General features: G+C 40.6%; 1 protein-coding gene across 1 annotated transcript in view; it reads right to left on the bottom strand.

The window, feature by feature from the left end:
• The window catches only part of PLEKHG7 (pleckstrin homology and RhoGEF domain containing G7), a 61,295-nt gene extending 39,153 nt beyond the window's left edge, over positions 1-22,142 (bottom strand). The window contains 6 exon segments of the mRNA XM_064491231.1: positions 2,766-2,806; positions 5,671-5,798; positions 20,868-20,890; positions 21,406-21,646; positions 21,812-21,881; positions 21,938-22,142. Coding sequence (XP_064347301.1) covers positions 2,766-2,806; positions 5,671-5,798; positions 20,868-20,890; positions 21,406-21,646; positions 21,812-21,881; positions 21,938-22,142 — 708 coding nt within the window.
• Positions 22,143-23,617: the final 1,475 nt, after the last annotated feature.

Genomic DNA, 23,617 nt, shown 5'->3' with positions numbered 1-23,617 from the left:
CTTTGAATTGGTGAGAATCACTATCTTTGAGAGCCCCGGTGAGATAAGGAGAAAGGAGTATCCAGGTCTCGTTATGGACCTCACAGCTGGAGGAGCAATTCAATGACTGTGCTAAAACTCAGAGCCAGACTGCTTGGGACTGTTGGGACAAATCCCCACTCTTCTGCTTATGAGCTGTGAGACCTCAGGCAAGTTATTCAACCTCTCTGAACCTCCGTTTCCCCATTTGCAAAATGGGGATAATGATGTTACCTACCTTATTGGGTTGTTGCAAGAATTAATGCATCAACATATATAAACTATGACATACAACCAAAACACATAAACAGACAGTGCCTGATAACATGGTAAAAATTACATGTATGTTTGCTTTTACAAAATACAAATATTGTTATTGATGGCTGGGAAGAAGGAAGGAGAGAAGGCAAGGAAACGAAATATCTGTAACAGTTTGGGAAAACACATTACAATGTGGTAATGTGTTATGTGGGTCATCATTTACATAGATGTAAATTGCTTGATAAATCTGGCTGAAAGGATGAAGGAGTGAGTAGACACTGACTTTAAGGGGACCAAGTATTGTGTCCTTATGAAAGTGAGCCTTCAAGAAATGAATTTCCCTTCATTAACAAGAACATTTGCTGAAACATTGTCATTCCAGTGATTATTCTGTTTCTGTGTAAATATACCACTGCCTACTCACCTAACTGTGTAAGCCATTTAAACACATTCCCCCCCACCCCCACTCCCAGTTTATGTGTCAGCCTGACCGTCTCAACTGTGAGCTGAAAATGGGCATCTTGGCATATTAGATATCTAGTCCAGTGTTTGGCACATATGCCACCCAACACATACGAAACAAATTATTTCCTTATGGAGAAAGAACAGATGCATGACAGTAACTTGTAGTAACCTTAGGTAATTTCTCCCTTCTGAAAAGCACCTTCTAGCTTCCTGCTCTGAAGGAGCCCTCTGGAGAGCTGGTGGGAGATGCCCCTTCTGAAACCCTAGAATCTATTGGTAACAGACCTTTGCTGCCATTTAAATGAGGAAGGAGCCCAGGACAGGCTGTACCATAGGCCCTGTCTCAGAACTGCCAGGAAAACAGTCAAAGCAAGTTCCTAAAGAGGGGCAAAATGAGAATGACTAATGAGCAAAATTCTTGGTGACAATGGTGTCAAGATTTTACAACTAGTTTATGATTTGAATTTGTAACATTTAGACTCTGTCCCTATGGACTGAATGTTTCCGTCTCCCCAAAATTCGTATGTTAAAGCTGAAGTCCCCAATGGTATTTGGAGATGGGACCTTTTGGGAAGTAATTAGGTTTAGATGAGGTCATGAGGGAGGGGCCTTCATGATGAGATTAATGTCCTTATAAGACCAGGAAGACACCAGAGCTCTCTCTCCACCATGTGAGGACACAGTGAGAAGGCGGCTGACAATAACCCAGAAAAAGAGTTCTCACCAAAACACAGCCATGCTCGCACTCCAATCTTGGACCTCCCAGCCTCCAGAGCTGTGAGAAATAAATACTGGTTGTTTCAGCCAACCAGTCTGTGGTATTTTGTTAAGCAGCCCGAGCTAAGACACTCATACAAATGTTTTACGCTTGGAAAAATAATGTGAAAGTCATTCATACACTTGATTTTGAGAACAAGCAGTTTTTCAAACCCTGATTACAAATCATACTATCAATAATATGGCCAATATTGATTGTTTCAGATGTGCCCATTTCTGGGGTAGGCTTCACAGCATTATTAGATTTATTCATCACAATAACCCTGTAAGGCTGGCACTGTTAACATTAATTTTTTTTTTTTAAACAGGGAAAGACCTGAAGCTGAGGGAAGTTAATTCATTTGGCCAAGGTCACAGAGCAGTAAGTGGAACAGCTGGGATTGAAACCTCAGAGGGCTTTTAATTTAGCTCTGGTACTTAAAAAATATCAGTGCATGTGTGTCCATAGAACTTCCAAAGTAGATGTCAACAACTGATGGCAAACTGACTGGAGAGGCCACGTGGGCAGTTTTAACAGAAAGAGGGCAGTAACTATTCATAAGGCCCTACGGGTATTGCTGGCTGCAGTGTGTTGGTATTGTTGGGAAGACAGTCAGGAAGTCCTTCCCCTTCCTCCAGACATCAGGAGTGAGGAGTCAGGAGCACTCCTTCCCTCTGCCCCCAGCACACCTGCAGGAAAGGCTGCACTCCAACCCTCATCCTTGGCAGAAACCAGTCAGGCACCAATGACTGCAATTTATAACTCTTCAATGATTGAGGGAACCAAGAATGAATAAAAAAAAAAAACCCACTAGGACCAATCCAACTGGCTTTCCCAGAAATAGAAGTGTACTTGTGGTATCTGTTTTTGTAATATTTCATTAATTTTTCAATGTTCCCAATATGTTCAGCACTGACTGCAAACTGGAGCTTACACTTGTGCAAGTTTTCTTCATGGAGTGAGCTGTTTCCTACACTGTATCAAGTTATAAATTCGGAGCTGTAAAGCATCACAATATTAGGATTGCTTTGTTTTTCTGCAGAGCTCATTAACCACCGGCAATTAGCACTGTATCAATGCACAGAATGGCATCATTTGGCAAGTTCTGTATCCACTACTATGAATGTGATGATATAATTTAAACTTCACGTGCCATCTGCTGTCATGAAAAGATAAAGTGGGATGAAGAGGACCTTCAGCCATTTCTTACTTTCTTAGCTACTAGAGGCTTAATTAAAATAAAAATGAAATGCACAACACTCACCACTCCTCCCTTGGAGAAAGGCCATCTTGGTTTTTTGGATTCTAGTGGGTGAAATTAAAGAAGATATATTAGTACTTTGAGCAACTAGTGACAGATCATTGCAGTGCTTTACAAAACCTGCTTTTTTCAAATATGCCAAACAGAATTTGTCCTGCTTTAATTCTTCTCTTGAGAATGTACCAAATGAATATTTATATTTAAGCAGATGAGTGAATGAAGCAATGTTTCAACTGAAAGGCTGGTGTTCTATTGCTCTCTTAAGATGAAATTGTCCTGTTCCTTTACTAGCATATTGTTCACCCTCCTTTTCCCCCATTGCTCACGGGGAAATCTTTAAAACACAATAAAATGTTGAGTAACTCTTTTAACACAGAGTCATAGGACTTTGGGTCTGAAAGGACTTCATTTTCATACTGTTCTACCAGAAACCATCCTCTCAGCATATGCAACTTTAATAGTCTGCCCAAAGTTGAGAATCAGAGATTGCATCAACCTGATAATTCCCCAGTGTGCTTGAATGTAGAACAACACACGTCACCAATCTTTATGTCAGGGGCTTATTATCTCTACTGGCCACCTCAGCATAATCCTTAGGAGCTGCTTTGAGCTGAGAAAGAAGTTATTATTCAGTAACACAATCTTTCGATGATAAGGAAATAAACAGACTAGATTATGGGTTCTTAATTTTTATGTCACTTGCATCAGTTTGTAATGCTACCCAGAAAAAGCTGGGAATCATCTCGTAGGTTTAGGTGAGATGTTCTGATGACTCAATACAGAAAATGGATGTCTTAAAGGTTCATCTCTCTATTAATTCATCAGGGGACTCCACACAACACTTCCATCAAGTGGAAGCAATTACTCAGCACTTACCACAAAAGGTGTTCGCGAGGGACTTCTCCCATGGGAACCCTGGAATCCAACTGATTCTCTCACTCATTCTAACCACATTACTGATCTTTTGAAAGGGGGTTAGGTGGACTCTCCCTTAGAGACAAATCAGCTTTACCACTCTTAGCCTTCAAATGCTTGGTGGTACACTATGATGTCCAACTTGAACTGCAGTAACTGGGGTCTCTGGTCTTAGCAAACTTCTCTTCTCTGCTTTTCTAAATTTGGGGGTAATTGTAGGGCCTTGGGAAAGCTTCACAAATATCCAGAAGAAAATCTAAATGCGTCTCTATTGAATCCACAATCTTTTATTATCTTTACTAATATGAAATAATTAAGTTTTACTGAATCAGAATCTCTATTTCAACAATATCTCTAGGTGACTGATACACTTCAAAACTTGAGAAGCACTGTGCTATACCATGACTTGGGGACATGAGAACTCTATTCTAACTCCCGGAGAAGAGGGCACGGAGAGATATGGTGGAGAACGCTGCATCTTTTACCATGTGGTGTCTGCTGTGATGCCAGGCACGTGTGCTTAGTAGAGAACTTAACAAAGAACCAGTTCCATCATGCAGCAGTCACGACCTTGCTCCTTAGCACGCTGATTCTCAAACTTCAGCTGGCATCAGAATCACCTGGGGGGCTTATTAAAAAAACATATTGCTGGGCCCCACTCCAGAGTTTCCGGTGGTCTGGAGTGGAATCCCAGAATTTCCCCAGGCAATGCTGAAGCTACTGGTCTGAAAACAGTATCTGGGAAGTATTACTTTAGTTGTTTATCAGTTTAGAGCATTTGCAAAGCATCACAGAACATGTACTAACCTCTTCAGGCTACACTCTGATTTCTAGGGGCCTGTCATTGAGTAGATCACTTAATCCCTCTTGGCTTGTACATTTGGGCGATTGTATCCTATAAGACAACAGATGGTCATTTGAACTGTTGTGTCATATAAGACAGTATATGGGAAAGGGCTCTATAAAGAGTAAAGAGCTATGCAAATGTTAGTTATGCTCAGTTATTCACTGGTGGCTTCCACACACAGATTACAGCAGCCAGTACAATGGGTGGTTGAAGCAGGCTGGTGGAGAGTGCATAGGGCTAGGAGTCAGGAGTCTAAATCCCATTCCTCTGACACAAATGAGCCAGCACCACGGGTAGGTCCCTTCTCCTTTCTGGTCTCACTTGGCACATATGTGAATGAGGAATGAATTTGGTGGTTTTCCACCTGTGTTGCTATAGGTAGTCATGGGCTTCGGAGGATGCCCTGGAGATTAATCTTTGGGACACACCCCATTTTCAAGCAATACAACGCCACCTGGATCTGTTTTACTGACTGGATTTCCAAGTAAGAATTCTTTTGTAAAAAGGGCTCTTCTAAGAATAAAACCAGTTTAAAAACTACCAGGATGGATGATAATCTTGAAGTCTCCTTTTAGCTCTCAAAGGCTACCATCAGAATCATGGAAATGTGCCCAGAACACCACAATTGTTCTTTTTCTTCACAATGGAGTTCAAAATGCAGATTTACCCCAAGGCCGCCTCTCTCTAATCTGCTCTAACAATAATCTGCTGTCACTGGGCCCTCTGCTTCCACATGGTACCTTCCTGGCTGCTAGACACCAGTGCAAGGCTAAAGGCCAGGAGCACTACAGCAATGATAGGGACACTGTCCACCATTCCAGAGAGAGCACTCAGCTCCAAGATAGGGACTGTCACTGGTATACTGTTCCAGGTCCCGAACTTGGGGTAAATTATTTGACAAGAGGACCTTTTGAGGGAAGGTCTGTATCTTATCTATCTCTGTCAGTGGAATGTCCAATACCAAGAGTGGTATTCAGCTGGTTCCAGTAATTCACGGCTGATGCTTGTCCTAACTGGTGAGACATCTGTTCTAACTTGTCAGTGCCAATGTTCTACTAGTCATTAAATATTTTAAAAATCCCTCTGCTTATTATAATATTCATCCTGTAGCAGGCACGTAATATAAGTATGCAGAATAAACAGGACCAGAATTCAGCAGCAGAAGCGGGTGGCACAGGTAATCAACAGCTCCAGCTGACACCAGAAAGTCCCCGGGGAGCATCTGGAGGCCAGGTAAGCTGAGCACCACAGAACTCCTCCTGTGCGCGTAGAACCTGTGTTCAAGAGACGGAAGGAGAGAGCTTACAGCAGGCAGGGTCATCACTCAGACCACCTCTGGGAACTTGGAAGTGACTGCCCAGCAGCTTGACTGATGCCTGCTTTCTTAGGAGGCCGCTCCAGGCTCCCTGGAGTGCTGTGATGACCCACACCCCACATGTTTACTTGACAGCTTTCTGAACCTTACTGACCATTTATAATTTTGAATAAGCCAAAGCAGAAGAGCTCACCTGGAAGTGTCAACACAAACATACCAGATGTGTTCTGACTCAGGAGAATGCTAGGAGAAAGCCTTCAAACACAAGAGTCTTAGCAAATTATGCACATCGCCTCAGGGTGAACAGGATGCATGGCCATGGTCACCACATGCCTAGAGATCTGAGGCTGGTTATTTAAAGTCAGCATTTTCATTTTTCCCAGAGAAAAATGTGAACTGTTGTTGGAAAAGCTTAGCAAACAGGCCTATCTACCTTCTCCTTTCTTTAACCCCATTTCATGAAATTTCCTGTCTGTCCAATGTTCACAAAATAAATGGCTGACATCAGACACAGTGGGGAGTAGCTCCAAAGCTGGGCATTTGCTCAGTGATCTTAAAGGAACAAAAGGTGTAAGGAATGGTATCATCCAATTGTAGGGACTTCAGAGCTTCCCCATCAGAGCAATCCAGATATTCCTTTAGTCTGTTCTGAGGATGAGAGATTCAATTCCTTTTACTTATCGACCAGTGTAATCCCTAAATACTCTTCTATTAACAAGTAGCTTAGCAGATAGGTTTCCTTATATACAGAGGAATTTTGTATGCAGCAAAAGACATAAGTATGGAATTGCCTTGAAGGTTGAGTCTCAGTCTGTCATATCCCTCTGGATATTATGATTTGGGTCATTGCCATGCAGTTTCCTCCTCTGACAAAGAGGACATGCCTGGAGCCCTGCTCTTCTCCCTACGCCAGACCTTCCTCTGCTCCTTCCATTTTCTACCTGCCTACAATGTAAGTCCTCCATGCTTTGTAGCCAAGCACCATGCTTCTGACCTTCTGCAGGAGTGATGGCCTTTCTGCCTGCACTTTCATCTCTTGCCTCATAACTGAATATTCGTGGATCTCATGCCCTTCTTCCTGTCAATGTCCAATGCTGGGGTCCTGGTCATGCCCTGTCAGGCCTATTATGCTGTTGTTGACCAAAGACTGGTGTATATTAGAGTACCCTCGGAATTTATATACTGCTCATCCTCGAGTCCCACCTTTGGGATTTTGATTCAATAGGGTCTGAAGATGGGCCTCTGTACTAGTAGTTGTACCCAGCTCCCTAGATAGTCATCAGAGTTGCAGAACAATTGATTTTGAGAATACAAGCACCTTGATACAGGCCTTTCCTACCTTTAGATTTTAAGGATTATTTCAAATTCTCAGCCTTTTGCTAAAAACATCTTCAGATAATTTTTACTTACGAGTAGCAAGACAAGCTATTTAGGAAGTTTTAATTAATGAATAACCTATGTCCAATAAATTCTTATGAAAGATATGAGTTAGGGCTGCCTCAGACTCTGCAGGTAAATGCTGGAGGCATAAAAGAAAGTTAACTTTGTCATAAAAGGCTTTCTCTAAGAAGTCTTCCTGATGCTCAAAGAAATATTTCTTCCTATTTGTGCAAAGCTATGCAGCCCCACTAGATCAGCATCCTCCACCTGTATTACAGTTGCCTTTTCACTGTTCTCTTCACCTTCTGTTTTACCTTTTTGATTCTATCACTAAACGTCAGTTATCCAAAATATAAGTCTAACCTAGCCCCTCCTGGCTTGAGATAAACACATTTTAAAAGCATCCACACAAGCCTTCCATGATCTGACCCAGTTACCTTCCTGATATTCTTTACAATTTATTCTTTGGAAACAGGGAATGGATTGCAATTCCCTACACAAAATGTTTCACACTTCAATGCCTTAGCTGGGAATGCTTTGCCCTATCTCTACCCTCTCCAAACCTGTCTTTTATTTATTCCAGGCCATGAATTATCTAAGTAACTCAAAAAGGAACTGCCTACATGAAATCTGGCTCAGATTTATTCAATTAGCTGCATTCCTTAGGGTTTTAAAATCTGTTTTGACTGGCTTTTCTCTGTTCTTCTCTTTCATTGGAGAATTTTAGGGTAATGTTGCAGACACTGCTAGCAGCCCAGACAATGAGCATGTTCTCTATTTTTCTTACTATCAAAACCTTGCTTTGTTGGGGTTCCATGTGCTGAGTGAATGCACTGACCAGCCCTGATTCCCTTGCAGCTAGCGGAGACTATGTGACCCAAATCTGGCCAGTGGGATTTAAACAAAAGTTGCAGAGTGTGGCTTCCGGGAAAAACTTTTCCAAGGGGCAGGGCTGGCTAGTTTCTTCCTTTTTCCTTTTCCCTGTGCCCTTCTTGTTATCATGATTACGGTTTTATAACTGAAAGTATACCAGTAATTTTGCAAAGATAATGGCAGAATGGGAAGAAAGGATCCTGACAGGATGCTGACATGGTCCTGACCTGGGCTCTGGTTATGTTACAAGAGAAACATCATTAATTAGCTTAGGTTGTTCCAGTATGGTTCTGTTACATGTAGACAAATGCTGACCTGACACAGATCTTCTAGTCCTGGACTTTCTCTCCAAGAATGTCATCTTTCACCACCTACTTATAATAAGGTTTGTAACAAAATCATTAGACTTACATCTTACAACTCTCCCTTTTTTGTTATTTGCCTACCCAATGTCCATGGTGGTTATGAGGACAGAGGGGGCTGAATTAGGTGGGAGTTGGAAAAGTTGCAGTAATCTGAATGAGAAATATAATTCTAGTTTCTTCATTTTCCAAACAAGACATTGGAACTGATACATAATGAATTAACAGTATACAAATCCAGCAAGGAATTTGCACAGTGCTATCCAAAAGGCAGTAGAAAACATAAATTACTGGGAGCCCCAACAAGTCCCCTGAAAAGAAATATTAGAAACTTCCCAGGAAACGTTATACTTCTCTTGATAAAGTCCCTGGAAGAATACAATAAGATTCAGTATGCACAGGGAGAGAGGGGATTGGAAAAATTACAGTAATTTGAATGAGAAACATGAAACTACATAAACTTTGGGGGTAAAGTTTACTCTCTTGAGCTTAAACTATATATGTTAGACAATCTGGTAAGTATAATGAGTTTGGTAGTTTCCCCCTAAGATTCTATAAGCTATCTTTATATTCCCTGGGGACCTCCGAGAGGACATAACTAACGGTGGAGTGGAAGAATTAGTCTTCCCTGGCCTTCTCTAGGCTGTCTTCTGTGATTCTCTTCCATGTTTGTATCGTCCTCTGGAGTGATGGTTAAGAGTGTGGAGTCACAGCCATAAAAAAGAATGAAAAAATGCCACTTGCAGCAACATGGATGGGACTTAAGAGATTATCATACTAAGTGAAGTAAATCAGACAGAGAAAGACAAACATCATATGATATCACTTAAATGTGGAAACTAAAAAAATTATACAAATGAACTTATTTACAAAACAGAAACAGACTCACAGACATAGAAAACATTTATGGTTACCAAAGGGGAAGGGGGTACAAATTAGGAATTTGGGATTAACAGACATAAACTACTGAATATAAACAACACGGTCCTACTGTACAGCACAGAGAACTATATTCAATACCTTGTAATAAACTACAATGGAAAAGAATCTGAAAAAGTATACACACACACACACACACGTATGTAAAATGGAATCACTTTGCTATACACCAGAAACACAACACTGTGAATCAACCAAAAAAAATATAGAGTCAAATTGCCTAGATTTTAATCTTAGCTGTATGACCTTGATTGAGCAAGTTAAATAACCTCTCTGGCCCTGACTGTCATATGTGAAATGTAGACAATAATCAAATCTACCTCTTGTGTGAAGACCAAATGATCAACACAAAGCACTTAGATCTTGCCTGAAACTTAGTCAGCTGCCAATAATTGCTATTATGTCTGTTGTTGAATATTACACAATATCATGTTCTATTTGTGTCTGTTTATTCCACCAGACTGTCAGCTCCTTCCATGCAAGAAACATGTCTTATCATTATTTGTGTTGGTGGGTGCTCATTTAGTACTCAATTCATTGTTACTGATGAACACGAATGAGTAAAATACCCTTCTGATGCTGTCCTCCCTCCTGGGAAGTATCTCACTATATAAAGCAGTTTTGTAGATTCATATCTTATCTCCTCCCCATCCCCCTTACCCCAAGCTCCTACCTCCTGGTCTAAAGCCTTGTGTTTAGTAACGGCTTAATAAATATTTATTGAGTAAATGAACAATAACCAAACCTGCACACACCATAGTCATCACACGCGTTTTCCTGACACAGCCTTCTGCAGAATGTGTACTCCTACTGCAGTACTAGCTGCTCACTATTCTTTAAACTTGCCCTGCACTTCATGCCTCCATGCCTTGGCTAGTTCCCATCTGCCTATCTTCACTTTGCCTGGCAAACTCATATTCATCTATAAATTACAGCTTAAACGTTCTCCCTCCAGAAGTCTTTTCTGATTTTCTCAGAGAAATCCAATTCTCTCACTTTATAATTATTTCATTGAAGGCTAATGCTGTGTCTTATATATCATAGAATCTAAGCACCTAGTATAGGACATGACATAAAATAGGTATTCAAGTAAGTCTGTTGAATGAATAACCATGCTGACCTACAGAATGACATACAGACAGTTCCCAAATGAATTTGGCAACTGACCCAAATTATGAACTATTCTGGATCATAAATGAATAACTAGATGCATATACAATACACAAAATACAATTTAAATCTTAACCTCCCCAACCCAGCCATTAAAGGTGATTAAGTTACCCCTATTCATTTCTTCCTTGTCCAGGTTAACTTCTGACATAAGGCATCCATTTGGGAACACATAGGGCAGGTTTTGGAGTTCACTGTGCACATATGGAGCAGAGGGAAGAAAAGTGGCTTGCACAGGGCTTGAGTCATGACCTCATCTTTGTTGTCTTGGTGTTCAAAACTCAATGATGCTCACTCTGGAAAGGCTGGGCATGCCCCTGGAAGGGTATAACAGAAGTTCTGATGACATTCTTATATTCATCAGAAAAGGGCATGAGTTAATAAAAATATCAAGAACTACAGTTGTAATTCCATATGGAGATCTAGGAAAACAGTAAGAATATCTGCACATATTAACATGAAGAGACATGAATTGGTGCAGAAAACCAGCCCCTGCATCACTTATGCCTGGCAGCAGACTAGATTTCTGGGCACTCGGCAAAGGACCCCATGTCTGCGTCAGCCAGGGTTGCTCAGGTCATTGGGTTAGTTATATTAATGCAAATAGTTGCAATGAATTCAGAATGGCTTTGCATTTAGGTCTCACAGGGGGAGGGGTGTTGGTGGTTCCAAATTGGTACTGTGAATGAAAAATGCTGCCTGCTGTATCAGTAAACAAAAGATGTTGCAGTCATCAAGCCACTACAGCTGCCCCTGAAAGTGTACCCAGAGGGTACTCAGGATGGGAAAGAACAGGATACTGGCCCTTCATAGCTGAAGTGCACATCAAAGGAATGATTTAAGAAGCCCACACTTTGCATCTTCCCATACATAGAAAAGCACTAAATTCCTTAACTTGAGATATCTGGTTTTCTTTAATTAACAGTAACCTTTTGATGTTTCAACTACCTGGTCTTTGTTGCAAAAAAAAGTCGCACATACTTCCTGGCTCCTCCTTACCTCTTCAGAGCAGTCCCTTAGAGCTACCTAAGAGGCAGACTCCTGGGCTTGAAGTTCCTAGAAAATCTGCCGAATAAAACAGAATTCCCAACTTTAAGGCTGGGCTTCCCCCCACCCCTCCCGTCAACAGTATCTTATTTTTGCTATTCTAAATTGGACTGCTTCTTATAAAACATGGCATGCACATGGGGTCACTAGGTCCAGTTCCAGACTAATAAACCATTGGAAGTAATCACTGTAAAAAATTCACACTTTTTATCTCCCTTCCTGAAGCCAAATGGTGTGTGCATGAGGTCATGGAATCCTGTGTGAAACGGGTGGGGAAGAGAATTTTTTGGTACCTAATTTCCTCAGAGGGAGATTAAACCAGGGAATGAACTAATAATAACCACAAAATGTTTCGGGTGTGGCTGGCAGGCCGCTGTCTCTGTGTAAGTACAGTACAGCTTCTTGCTGCCCTTGACTTAGAAAAGCACACTAAACAAACATCCATGAGAAATGCATTTTTTGTTTTGTTTTGTTTTTGTTTTTGATCAAGGCTCAGCTATTCTGGTTCTTTGTTTCAGGACAAAAGTCTGGACCCAGGAGGCTGTATAACTAATTGGGTGCCTGATCCAGATTCTGCAGCCCTCTTGGGGTTGCCAACCACTTCCCTTCCCTCCCAAACCCAAACACAACCACTCTTCCACTAACCCTGAGTTGCGATGCCCTAGGCAGGTGATATTTGAAGGGACTAGTCCCGTGGTTGTTGCTGGAATAATCTCGTCTCCTTTCTGGTATCAGAATTTCTCCTTATTCTGTCTTCTGCTGAAGATCCCAAGGTCCATGGTGTGTGCTGGGATGACAATGATGTAGAGAATCCAGAGAATTCTCCCCCAAGGCTGAGGAGGCTGCACACCTATGTGTCACACTCAGCAATGAGCCTGCACTCACATGCTGGTGCCAGAAAAGTTTCTGGCTGGCAGAAATGAATACCCCAGTGGACCTTAAATGCATACATTCTGAAAAGAATAGATGGGTTGAGGTGAGTATTATTCTAAATAAAGTCAGCTGGCACTTCCTTAGCACCAACTCTTCCTAGACCTTCTGTTAGGGGTTTTACATGCATTATCATATTGATTTTTCACAAGTACCCTATGAAGTGGAAATGACTGTTCTTATTATAGAGCAGAGGAAACTGAAGCTTACAGGGATAGGTAAGAACTCACCTAAGGCCTCATTATTAGTGAACAACAGAGCCAGAATTCAATTCAAATACCCAAGTCTGGCTCCAAAAAGACTTAATAAAAGGAGAGAAAGAGTTACTACAAACTATTTTAAAGCACTAAGTGGGTTTTTAAATATTGATAAAATGGGGTTACTACTTTCGATAAAAGAGAGGGTATAGTGGGCTGAATGGAACACCCCCCCCCGATACATGTCCATGTCTTCACCCCTGGAGTTTGTGAATGTGATCTTATTTGTAAAAGAAGCCTTTAAATAAAAAATCCTGAGATTATTCTGGATTAGCCGAGTGGGCTTCACATTCCATGACATATGTACTTATAAGAAACATCTAAAGAAGAGACAGAGAGGAGGGAAGGTCATGTGAAGAAGGAGGGAGAAACTAAAGTGATGAGTCCACAGTCAAGGAACACCTGCGCGAAAAAGCAAGGAAAGGTCCTCCCCTAGAGCATTCAGAGGAAACGTGCCTCTGCCAGCACCCTGATTTTGGATTTCCAGCTCCCAAAATTTTCAGAGTATAAATTTGTTGTTTTAAGCCACCTAGTTAGTGGTAATTTATTACAGCAGTCACAGGAGATGAAATGAAGGGGGCAATACAATTGAGTGGCAAGAACACTTGACTTAGGACTGCAATTCCCAACTTTGACCTTCATCACATGTGACTCTGACAGGTCGCTTCCCTTAGCCTCAGTTTCCTTATGTAGAAAACAACTGTGAGTGAGACGCTTTCTATCCCTCATGATCTGTGAACTGAGGGTTCAGGTGCATTGCTCTTATTTTCCCAACCAGTGGCCAGTGGGTAGGGCAGTAATTATCTGATGACCTTTATTTTGGCAGAGATGTTTCAAGATGAATAATTAAAGCTCCTCCTTTAAGGGAACACTCCCAAACTCATTCTATGAAGCCACCATCACCCTGATACCAAAACCAGACAAAGACACTACCAAAAAAGAAAACTATAGACCAATATCATTGATGAACATAGATGCAAAAATTGTTAACAAAATATTAGCAAACAGAATCCAACAACACATTAAAAATACACACCATGATTAAATTGGGTTCATCCCAGGTAAACAAGGATGGTTCAACACATGCAAATCAACCAACGTGGTACACCAAAACAAGAGAAAAGACCAAAATCATGTGATCATCTCAGTAGATGCAGAAAAAGCATTTGATAAAATTCAACACTGATTTATGATAAAAAACTCTAACCAAAGTGGGTTTAGAGGGAACATACCTCAACATAATAAAAGCTATTTATGACAAACTTACAGCCAGCAATACTCAATGGTGAAAAGTTGAAAGCCTTCCCACTAAAATCCAGAACAAGACAAGAATGTCCTCTCTCATCACTTCTATTCAATATAGTACTGGAAGTCCTAGCCACAACAATTAGACAAGAAAAAGAAATAAAAGGGATCCAAATTGGAACAGAAGAGGTAAAACTGTCACTATATGCAGATAATATGATACTATATATAGAAAACCCTAAAGGCTCCACACAAAAGCTACTAGAGCTGATAAAAGAATTTGGCAAGGTAGAAGGATACAAGATTAACATACAGAAATCTGTTGCATTTCTTTACATTTACAATGAAATATCAGAAAAGGAAAGAAACAGCCTCTTTTAAAATCGTATCTCCAAAAATAAAATACTCAGAAATAAATCTGACCAAGGAAGTGAAAGACATACGTGGAGAACTACAAAACACTAAGAAAATTAAAGATGACTTAAAGAAATGGAAGGATATCCCATGTTCTTGGATTGGAAGAATATATACTGTTAAAATGGCCATACTACTCAAATCAGTCTATAGATTTAATGCGATTCCTATCAAATTACCCAGGACATTTTTCACAGAACTAAAACAAATAATCCTAATATTTTATACGGAATCACAAAAGACCCAGAATTGCCAAAGCAATACTGAAGAAAAAGAATGAAACTGGGGGAATAAACCTCCCAGACTTCAGACAATAGTACACAGCTACAGTAATCAAAATAGCATGGTATTGGTACAAAAACAGACATATGGATCAATGGAACAGAACACAGAGCCCAGAAATAAACCTACAGACTTTTGGTCAATTAATCTTTGACAAAGGAGGCAAGAATACACAATGGAGTAAAGACAGTCTCTTCAGCAAGTGGTGCTGGGAAAATTGGACAGCTGCATGTAAATCAATGAAGTTAGAAAACTCCCTCACATCTTACACAAAAATAAACTCAGAATGGCTTAAAGGCTTAAACATAAGACAAGACACTATAAACCTCTTAGAAGAAAACATAGGCAAAACATTACCCAACATAAATTTTAGCAATGTTCTCCTAATCTACCCAGGCAATAGAAATAAAAGCAAAAATAAACAAATGGGACCTAATTAAAGTTATAAGCTTTTGCACAGCAAAGGAAACCATAAGCTAAACAAAAAGACAACCTACGGAATGGGAGAAAATATTTGCAGAAGACCAACAAGGGCTTAATTCCAGCTTAATTAAACAGCTCATACAACTTAATAAGAAAAAAACAAACCACCCAATCCAAAAATGGGCAGAAGACCCTAACAAGCAATTCTCCAATGAAGACATACAAATGGCCAATAGGCATATGAAAAAATGCTCAATATTGCTAATTATCAGAGAAATGCAAATGAAAATTACAGTGAGGTATTACCTCACACCAGGCAGAATGGCCGTCATTCAAAAGTCCACAAACAATAAATGCTAGAGAGGCTGTGGAGAAAAGGGAACCCTCCTATACTGTTAGTGGGAATGTAGTTTGGTGCAGCTGTTACAGAAAACAGTAGCGATTCCTCAAAAAACCAAAGGAGACGTACCATATAATCCAGCAATCCCATTCCTTGGTATATATCCAGAGGAAACTCTAATTCAAAAAGATAATGCACCCCAATGTTCATAGCAGCACTATATACAATAGCCAAGACATAGAAACAACCTAAATGTTCATCAACAGATGACTGGATAAAGAAGATATGGTATATTTATACAATGGAATACTACTTAGCCATAAAAAAGAAAAATGCCATTTGCAGAAACATGGATGGACCTGGAGATCATCATTCTAAGTGAAGTAAGCCAGAAAGAGAAAGAAGAATACTATATGATATCACTTATATGTGGAAGCTAAGAAAAAGACAAATGAACTTATTTACAAAACAGAAATACACTCAGACATAGAGAACAAACTTATGGTTACCAGTGTGGGAAGGGGGAAGGGAAGGGATAAATTGGGAGTTCAAGATTTGCAGATACTAACTATGATATGTAAAATAGATGAACAACAAGTTTATACCATATAGCACAGAGAACTGTATTCAGTATCTTGTAGTAACCTATAATGAAAAAGAATATGAAAGCAAATATATTTATGTATAATTTATGACTGAACTATTATGCTATACACCAGAAATTGACACATTTAAAACTATTTCAATAAAAAAATTCACAACAATGCACATCCAATTTTAAAAACAAAAAAATGCTACTTTAGCAATATGACAAACACATTATTTGTATATTTTTAAAAGGATTCCTTCTGTACAGTGGGCTTAAACTAAGTACTGGCCTCCAATTCCCAGGTGCAAATTTTAAGGGAAAATAATAAAAAATACTAGACAATATGGGGAGTAGTAACTGCCATATAGTGATATATGTGCCTTAATGGAGTAAAAATCTTAATGAAGGTACTACAGTTTGGATACGGTACAGTCTAATCCTGTCCCCTGCTTTGAATGTTGCCCAAGAAGGCTTCCCTGACACTGCAGTCTACCCTTCTGACTAATCAACAATATTCATCTATCTCATCACAGGGGGAAAAAAAGGTGTACATATGGTAATAGATGTTAACTAAACCTACTGTGGTAATCATTTTGCACTATGTACATATTTCAGATCATTACATTATATACTTTACACAATATTCTCTGTCAATTATATCTCAATAAAATTGGGGAAAAAAGAAATCAATACAATAAAATATGATGCTATGGAGGGCTGAAACTTTTTAAAAAGCAAACAAAAAACCCAAATTGCCATCTATTAATCTCGAGTTAATATCTTTCTAACAAGCTTTTAAACTTCTTGACAACTGGGGCAGTGTCTTCTACCTCTCTGCCATCATCTCGAGTTTACAGACATACAGCCACATAACAGGTTTTAAGTAAAAGTCTAGGGAGGATATAATGTGATACTGACTCTAATGTTCAGATGAGCTTCCTGTGATTGATTATTTCACTCTGGAGTCAGAATACTTTAGAAAGAATAAGTCAATAATTTGCATACAGGAAGTGCTAAATGAATGAGTAGTTTCTTTAAAAAAGTTGAGTTATTCTACTGATTGTATCAAAAGACTATTAGACAGGTACTACAGTTGACCCTTGAACAACAAAGGTTTGAACTGAGCAGGTCCACTTATACACAGGAAGGTGTCCCTACACATAAAATCTCCCCCACCTGCTTCCCGATGTTTAAAATTCCACTATCACGGCTGCATTGCTTGGCTTCAAGTCATGTCCTGTCAAAATTCAAATACATTGGGGATAGATTAGTAACACTGTAAGCCAAGCAGCCTGCCAGCCTGCCTGTCTTCCTTCTTCCATCCATCCTTTCCTTCAATAAATATTTTTGGAGATAGACTCTATCTAGCTGGGTAACTGGTGTGAGGTTAAAGGTAAAGAAGTGGTCTCTGCCCTCAGGAAGGTCTTGTTTCTGAACGGAGATGAATGTGAAAGAAATATAATACAGTGTTTTAGATACTATGATGGAGGCACTTGCGAAGTGTAAGGAAATCCAAAAGGGATAAATACACTGCTCTACTTGGAAAGATGAGTGTGAAAATCCCTTAAGCCTGAAGTCCTTCACACTTTAGTAAGAATGAACTGTAAAGTTTTCTTCCCCCCTAAGAGGTATATTTTGGCGATAGGATAAAAAGGTTAGGAGTCAGTGTGAATTCACTAGAATATCATATATATAGAGAGAGGAAATGACAGCAAAGAAAAACCTGGAATCAAAGTCTTAACACTGAGCTGATTGCCTAACTGAGGGTAGATTAGGCCCTTCTCACATGAGCCTGCCTAACTGGCAGGCAATGTGTTAAAAACACTAATAAAAAAACAATAACCTTGCAAAAGGGTTTATATCTATTCTACAAGGGAAAAAAAGGTTGTTGTGATTGACTGACAGCCACAGAGGCAAGCATTTCTTAATTGAAAATAAGAGCGTCAGCAAACCTTTTCTATAAAGTGCCAGATAGTAAATATTTTAGGCTTTGTGAGCCATATGGTCTCTGTAGTGGCTACTCAATTCTGTGGTTGCAGTGTAAAAGTAGCCACGGACAGTATTTAAATGAATAGATGTGACTGTGTTTCAATATAACTTTATTTACAAAAACAGGTGGGCTGGATTTGGGTTATAGGACATAGTTTGCTAGCCCCTGGTTTATACCATTTGATAGGCATATTAAAGTTAAGTAAGTTTAAGTAAGTTTTAAACAAAGTTTAAGTAAGTTTTTTGAGGTGAGGCCCCCAGCTTCTCAATGGACAGCTGGGCCTCATGCACAGTCCTTTTCTCTACATTATCTGACCACACAGCCAGGGAAGTAGCCATCTGAAGGAAGTAGGCCTTTGAACAAATGTCTGCTGAAAAGATTGAAGTGACAGGAAGAGTGGGAGCAAAAGACAGGCAGACAGAAGGTGTTTGCACCATAGAAGTTAGCTATTTACCAAAAATTCATGCTTAAGGTGACTTTTTTGATTAAAAAAGGTGTAGACTGAGTGGTCTGTGGCTAATGTAAAATTACTTTTTAGTAGTAATGCATGAATGTTTATTTAACACATTAATTCACAGTTTATAGTTACTTAGTCTTTCATTTATTCATTCCACAAACATTGCCTATTACATGCCAAATATTGTACTAAGTCCTGGAAGAACAATATTGAATAATTCTGGGTCATCACTATATACCAAGATATCCAAATTACCTCCCCTCTGACTCCCTGTTGTGATTTTCTATAACCTTCCACTATTTTGTAATATATGACTGTGACACATTGAGCCCCACAGAGCTTTTTAAGGCTTCAAGCCCTGTGACTAAGTTTTTCCTTTGAATTTTCAAAGACTATTTCTGTTATTGCCTCACAAAGATTCTGCAGGTCAGTAAGTATTACCTGCATGTCAACTTTTACAAATGGCTTGGTGTATCCCATCACTTAACCTGTATGTCTGCTAACTCTATCTTATACTCAGAGCTGGACACAGACTTTATCTGCTCTAGGAAGCATTCCTTGATTGACTCTCAGATATATACCTCCATCCCTGATGCCTACTCTAGTCAACTATCTACTCAAAACTGCCACTCAGATGTTCCATACATCTTCAAATTCAACATGTTCAAACTTATACCCCACCCACCTATATCCCCTTTTCCCCCCAAGGTTACCCAGATCAGTGAATGGAACCATTTGCCACCCAGGAGTGCAAGCCAGAAGCTTGGAAGTCATTCTTGAAACTTTCTTCCCCTCACCCCTTGGGGTCTACTATTCACAAAGTCTAGGTAATTCTATCTCCTAAATATCTCTTGAACTGAGATACTTCTAACTCCACTACCTTCATCAGAGCTTAACCTACCAACCTCTCACATCTAAATATTCTAATTGTTCTGCTGGTGTCCACTCTCATCTAAATCTCATGTCTACCCTGTAACTGTCTGATCATATCCATTCAATGGTTTCACTCTGCTGTTAGGGTAAGGAACAAATTTCTAGACTCTGCATGATGACTCTAATCAATATCACCTTTCTCTGACACTACTTTTTCACTTTCTCTGAAACATCTGAATCAGGTGTCACTTTAGAGCTTTATTCTGGTTTGCACCTGTGGAAGATTTGCATTAATGGCCCCATTCTTCAGCAGCCCTTGTTCCCCACCCCTTGCCATGTAACACTTAAGTGCTCTCTCACTGCTGGTGACAATTTCCTGCCCCTGACTTCAGCCATGTGACTTGCTTTGGTCAGTAGAATCAGACAAGGTACAGAGTCCAGGGTCCAAAATGCCTTGTATGTTTCCATTTAGCCTCCTGAACCTCTCTCTTCACCATAAGAACAACAAGCCCAGGGTAGCTCTTTGGTAGCATGAAAAGGATGAGGGACATGTGAAGTGGATCTACCCAGCTGAACCCAGTCTAGATCAACTGACCCCAATGGACACACAGATTTATAAGAAACCATACCAGGTTGCTGTTTTAGGACAATATTTTGCATTTGCCTATGGCTTTGTAAATATCCTCTACCTTAGTTGATATTTAGGTCAACTAGGGTTAGAAACCACAAAAACTGCATAGATGAATCTCATCATTCCTACTATGAACAGCAAACTCTTGCTTGAGGACTGAGGTCCAGTAATAAAACAACGGCTAATTGCCTGAGGATTCCTCCATGACTTCCCAAATGAAATGTGGGTTTTCCCACCAATCCCACAAAGTGGGTGGATGAAACCAGGCACGAATCTTTCCCTTGCTGCCACAGAAGCTCTTTATCCACTGCCACAGCCGGGGGACGACGCTAAAAGTTCAGAGCTGGTTTCTGAAGTGACACAATCCACTTACATTTTAGATAAAGGTACAGTCTGTCATAACAGGCATTTTAAAGGTCGTCCTAGATTTAAACAGCACATTTTGTTCCTGTTATCCTTGTCTTCTGAATTTCTCTTTGAAAAGCTATTGAACGTTTCTGGCCTTTACATTTTCCCTACCTGACAAAACCTATTACTAGGTAGAAGTTCATTAAGCCACAGGGTTAAATCATTGACAATTCAAAATGAAAACCACGGTCACCTGTGGCTGTCATATCTTGCCCCCAAAAGACACACCACGATGCTGGGCTCATAAAGGAGACTCTTGAAATTAAGGCTTTCTCACCCATAAATATGAAGAGTGACTTGGGGGCTGTAAAACAAAGTGCCCTTTGATTAATACACCATCAGGTTCGCTGTGTCAGAACAAAAGTAAAGATGTAAACAGTTAACAGACTTCATTGTCCCGGAGAAAATGAAGACATACCTGGATTGATGCAATTCTTCTCTCTGAAATAAATTTTAAAAAATATATGTTTTAGTTTTGCTCAAACCCACCCCAAATTCCAAAGCAGACATCTTTAAAGCAGAGGCCGTTAACTTCCCTAGCTAAAATGTTTTGGATTTTTCTTTACGGAGGAGAGGGTGAGAAGATTAGAAACCTGAATAATTTGCTCTTTCTGCCCTTCTAAACCAGCCACACCAGGTTTTCCTCAAATGGCCTGGATTTGCAAGACGGCCATCTTTACTATCCAACGCCTGACAGCGTCCCTAGCCTAGGTCCGTTCTTAAAGTGCCTTCAAGAATATAGAAGAAAGTGAGCTCGCCCTCCATTCTTCTACCCTAGACTACTGCACCCCTCTTACTTGACGGCCACCTGTCCTAGACTGTGTGTCCCCTGGGCTGTGACTTGCTGCGCTCTCATCACAGCCCCTCACCCCCACCCTGCCCTCTGGGCAATATCGCAACCTGGAGACTACTGTGCTTTGCGCCCATAGGAGAGGCAGGAGGCTAAGAGCTGGTACCTGAGGTCCAAGGGGCCCGTGGGGCGCCGCTGGGTGCTGCGGGGGCGTCCTCTCCTGGAAAAGGAGGCCTAAGAACGCGGAGAGAGGCTGAAGCGCGGAAAGGGCACCCTCATCCCTAGGCCACATTTGTCGCTCAAACGAGTCAGTTGCGTTGAGGGCCCTTTCAGGGTCCGGAGGCAATCTTAAGCGCGGTCTCAAGGGCAATAGCGGGTGCGCATACACCTCTGGGGTTCCAAACGGCCTGCTGGAAAGTTAACAAGGGGAGTAAGCTGGCTCCTTCCGGCTTCCCCAACTCGGAATCTCCAAGGCGGCTCGCTGAGGCGGCGCGTGCGCAGTGCCTGACGCAGTCCCGTGCGCAGCCTTGTGCGCAGCCTAGCGCGCAGCCCCACAGCTGTTGCTGCTTAACCTCCTCAAAGTGGGCGAGGTGGAAACTCGGCCTGGAGCTTGCCGATTAAAGTGGAGACGATTCCCCGGTTCTCACAGTGCTTCTTCGACAGGCTTTCCAGGGGGTGCCGAGGAGAGGTCCCGCAGCCTCGGGGCTGCACCCTTGGGACGGGCGGCTCCGTGATCTCCACGCGGCTGAGAGGTCCGGCTGCTGGAAGCTTCCAGGGAACTCCCGCATTGCTGCTGTTCTCCGGAGCGCCCTGGGGTGGTTCCCTTTTGGCCTTCAGGTGCCTCTTATCCTCCGGTGTGTCCTCGTCCTTTTCCAGAGGGTAATTACAAGCAAGTTGCTGCATCTTTAGTGAGGAAGAGCAGAATCTGTTGTCAACAAGGAGGTGGAGGTGAGAAAAAAAAAAGGTGTTTGAAATCTCACATAAAAACTTGTGATTCATCAAGAGATAGGGAATACCTAGTGAACATTAGTATCTGTTACGTGTTGTAGATAATTAACATAAATGAGGCCAGCCTTTTCATCTAAATTGTTTACCTGTTGAAATTTGTTTACTGTTAATATCCCTTCTAGGTTCAAACAAAAAAGCTTTAAAAAATGTTGGTGACTTAAGAGACTTATTGGAAGCCACAAAGCCTTTTGATTATTCCATTTTGAGAGAATCAAATATACATTCAATTTTTCTTTCTGTCTTTGTTTCTTTTCTCTCTCTCTTTGGCATATTCCAGGGATGTAAGGATATAAGAACAAGAAAAACAAGGCCCCTTCCCTCAGAATGAGACATGATTTCAACCATAATAATGCAGAGTATTTGGCAAAAGACATTCTACATTTTATCCATCCCATGTTCTAGAAAAGTAACTTGAAAGTTTGAAAAGAAAAAACCCAGATGCCACCCAGATACCCCGCCTCTCATGATTACAGGTGTTTTCTGATTCGCTAATGAAGAATTACCTCCCAATTAAGCTCTTCTTATGTTGAAGCAAAGCTGAGTCTACCATTTGCCAACTTGATTCATGGTGACATGGGAATGACTCACTTCTATTCCGTTATTTTGTCGTTTCCCATGTGAAGAAAGTAGTGGGATGTGGGAAAGTATCAATCCTTATCCATCCTATCAACTATTGCATAACAGTCAACTGATTATTTGCAGACCTGGTGTGGGACTGCAGAGCAGATAATTCAGCCATCTTCCTGTGCCATGAAACATGGGAGGTGGTTTCAGACTGTGCATGGCTTGTTGGTGGATGGAATATCAGTAGTTGACCACATATTCTGGGATTTCCAATAATAACTTCAGCAAGTCTATAATTTTACTGCAGTTTGGAACCCTTTGGGAGTGGACACATTTGGACAGCCAGATTTTAAGGATAGCTAATAATTTACTTTTTTACTGCTGTATAATTTAAATTGCACTGATAACACTTTTTAGCAGAACTTTTTCTTTTGTGTATTATTTACATCCTCAACTTGATAATAGAGAAAATTGAACACCAGTAGATTTTATTGATGACTGTTCTCCTATGTGGATTGTCACTCCTAAGACTAGCTGAAATACAATATTATGACTATGTTTACTGTGCTTCTATGGAGAATACAATAATTGTTACAGGTTTTTTTCTTATATGATTTATGCACCCCACACAAAATGGCCTCACACTGATGTACTCCCTAGTTTTGATTCATTACTTCTCATCACAGTTTTGTACTTGCCTATGGCAGCCACTTTCTTTCCTTTAATTTGTTTTTTCTAATCTGTTTCAGGTGTAGTAATCCAATAACCTTGTGTTAGGAGAATTAATAGGTTCTGAGATTTACTCT

Source organism: Camelus dromedarius, chromosome 11 (assembly GCF_036321535.1).
Source record: "Camelus dromedarius isolate mCamDro1 chromosome 11, mCamDro1.pat, whole genome shotgun sequence".
Taxonomy (NCBI): domain Eukaryota; kingdom Metazoa; phylum Chordata; class Mammalia; order Artiodactyla; family Camelidae; genus Camelus; species Camelus dromedarius.
This window is presented reverse-complemented; position numbering and strand designations above follow the sequence as displayed.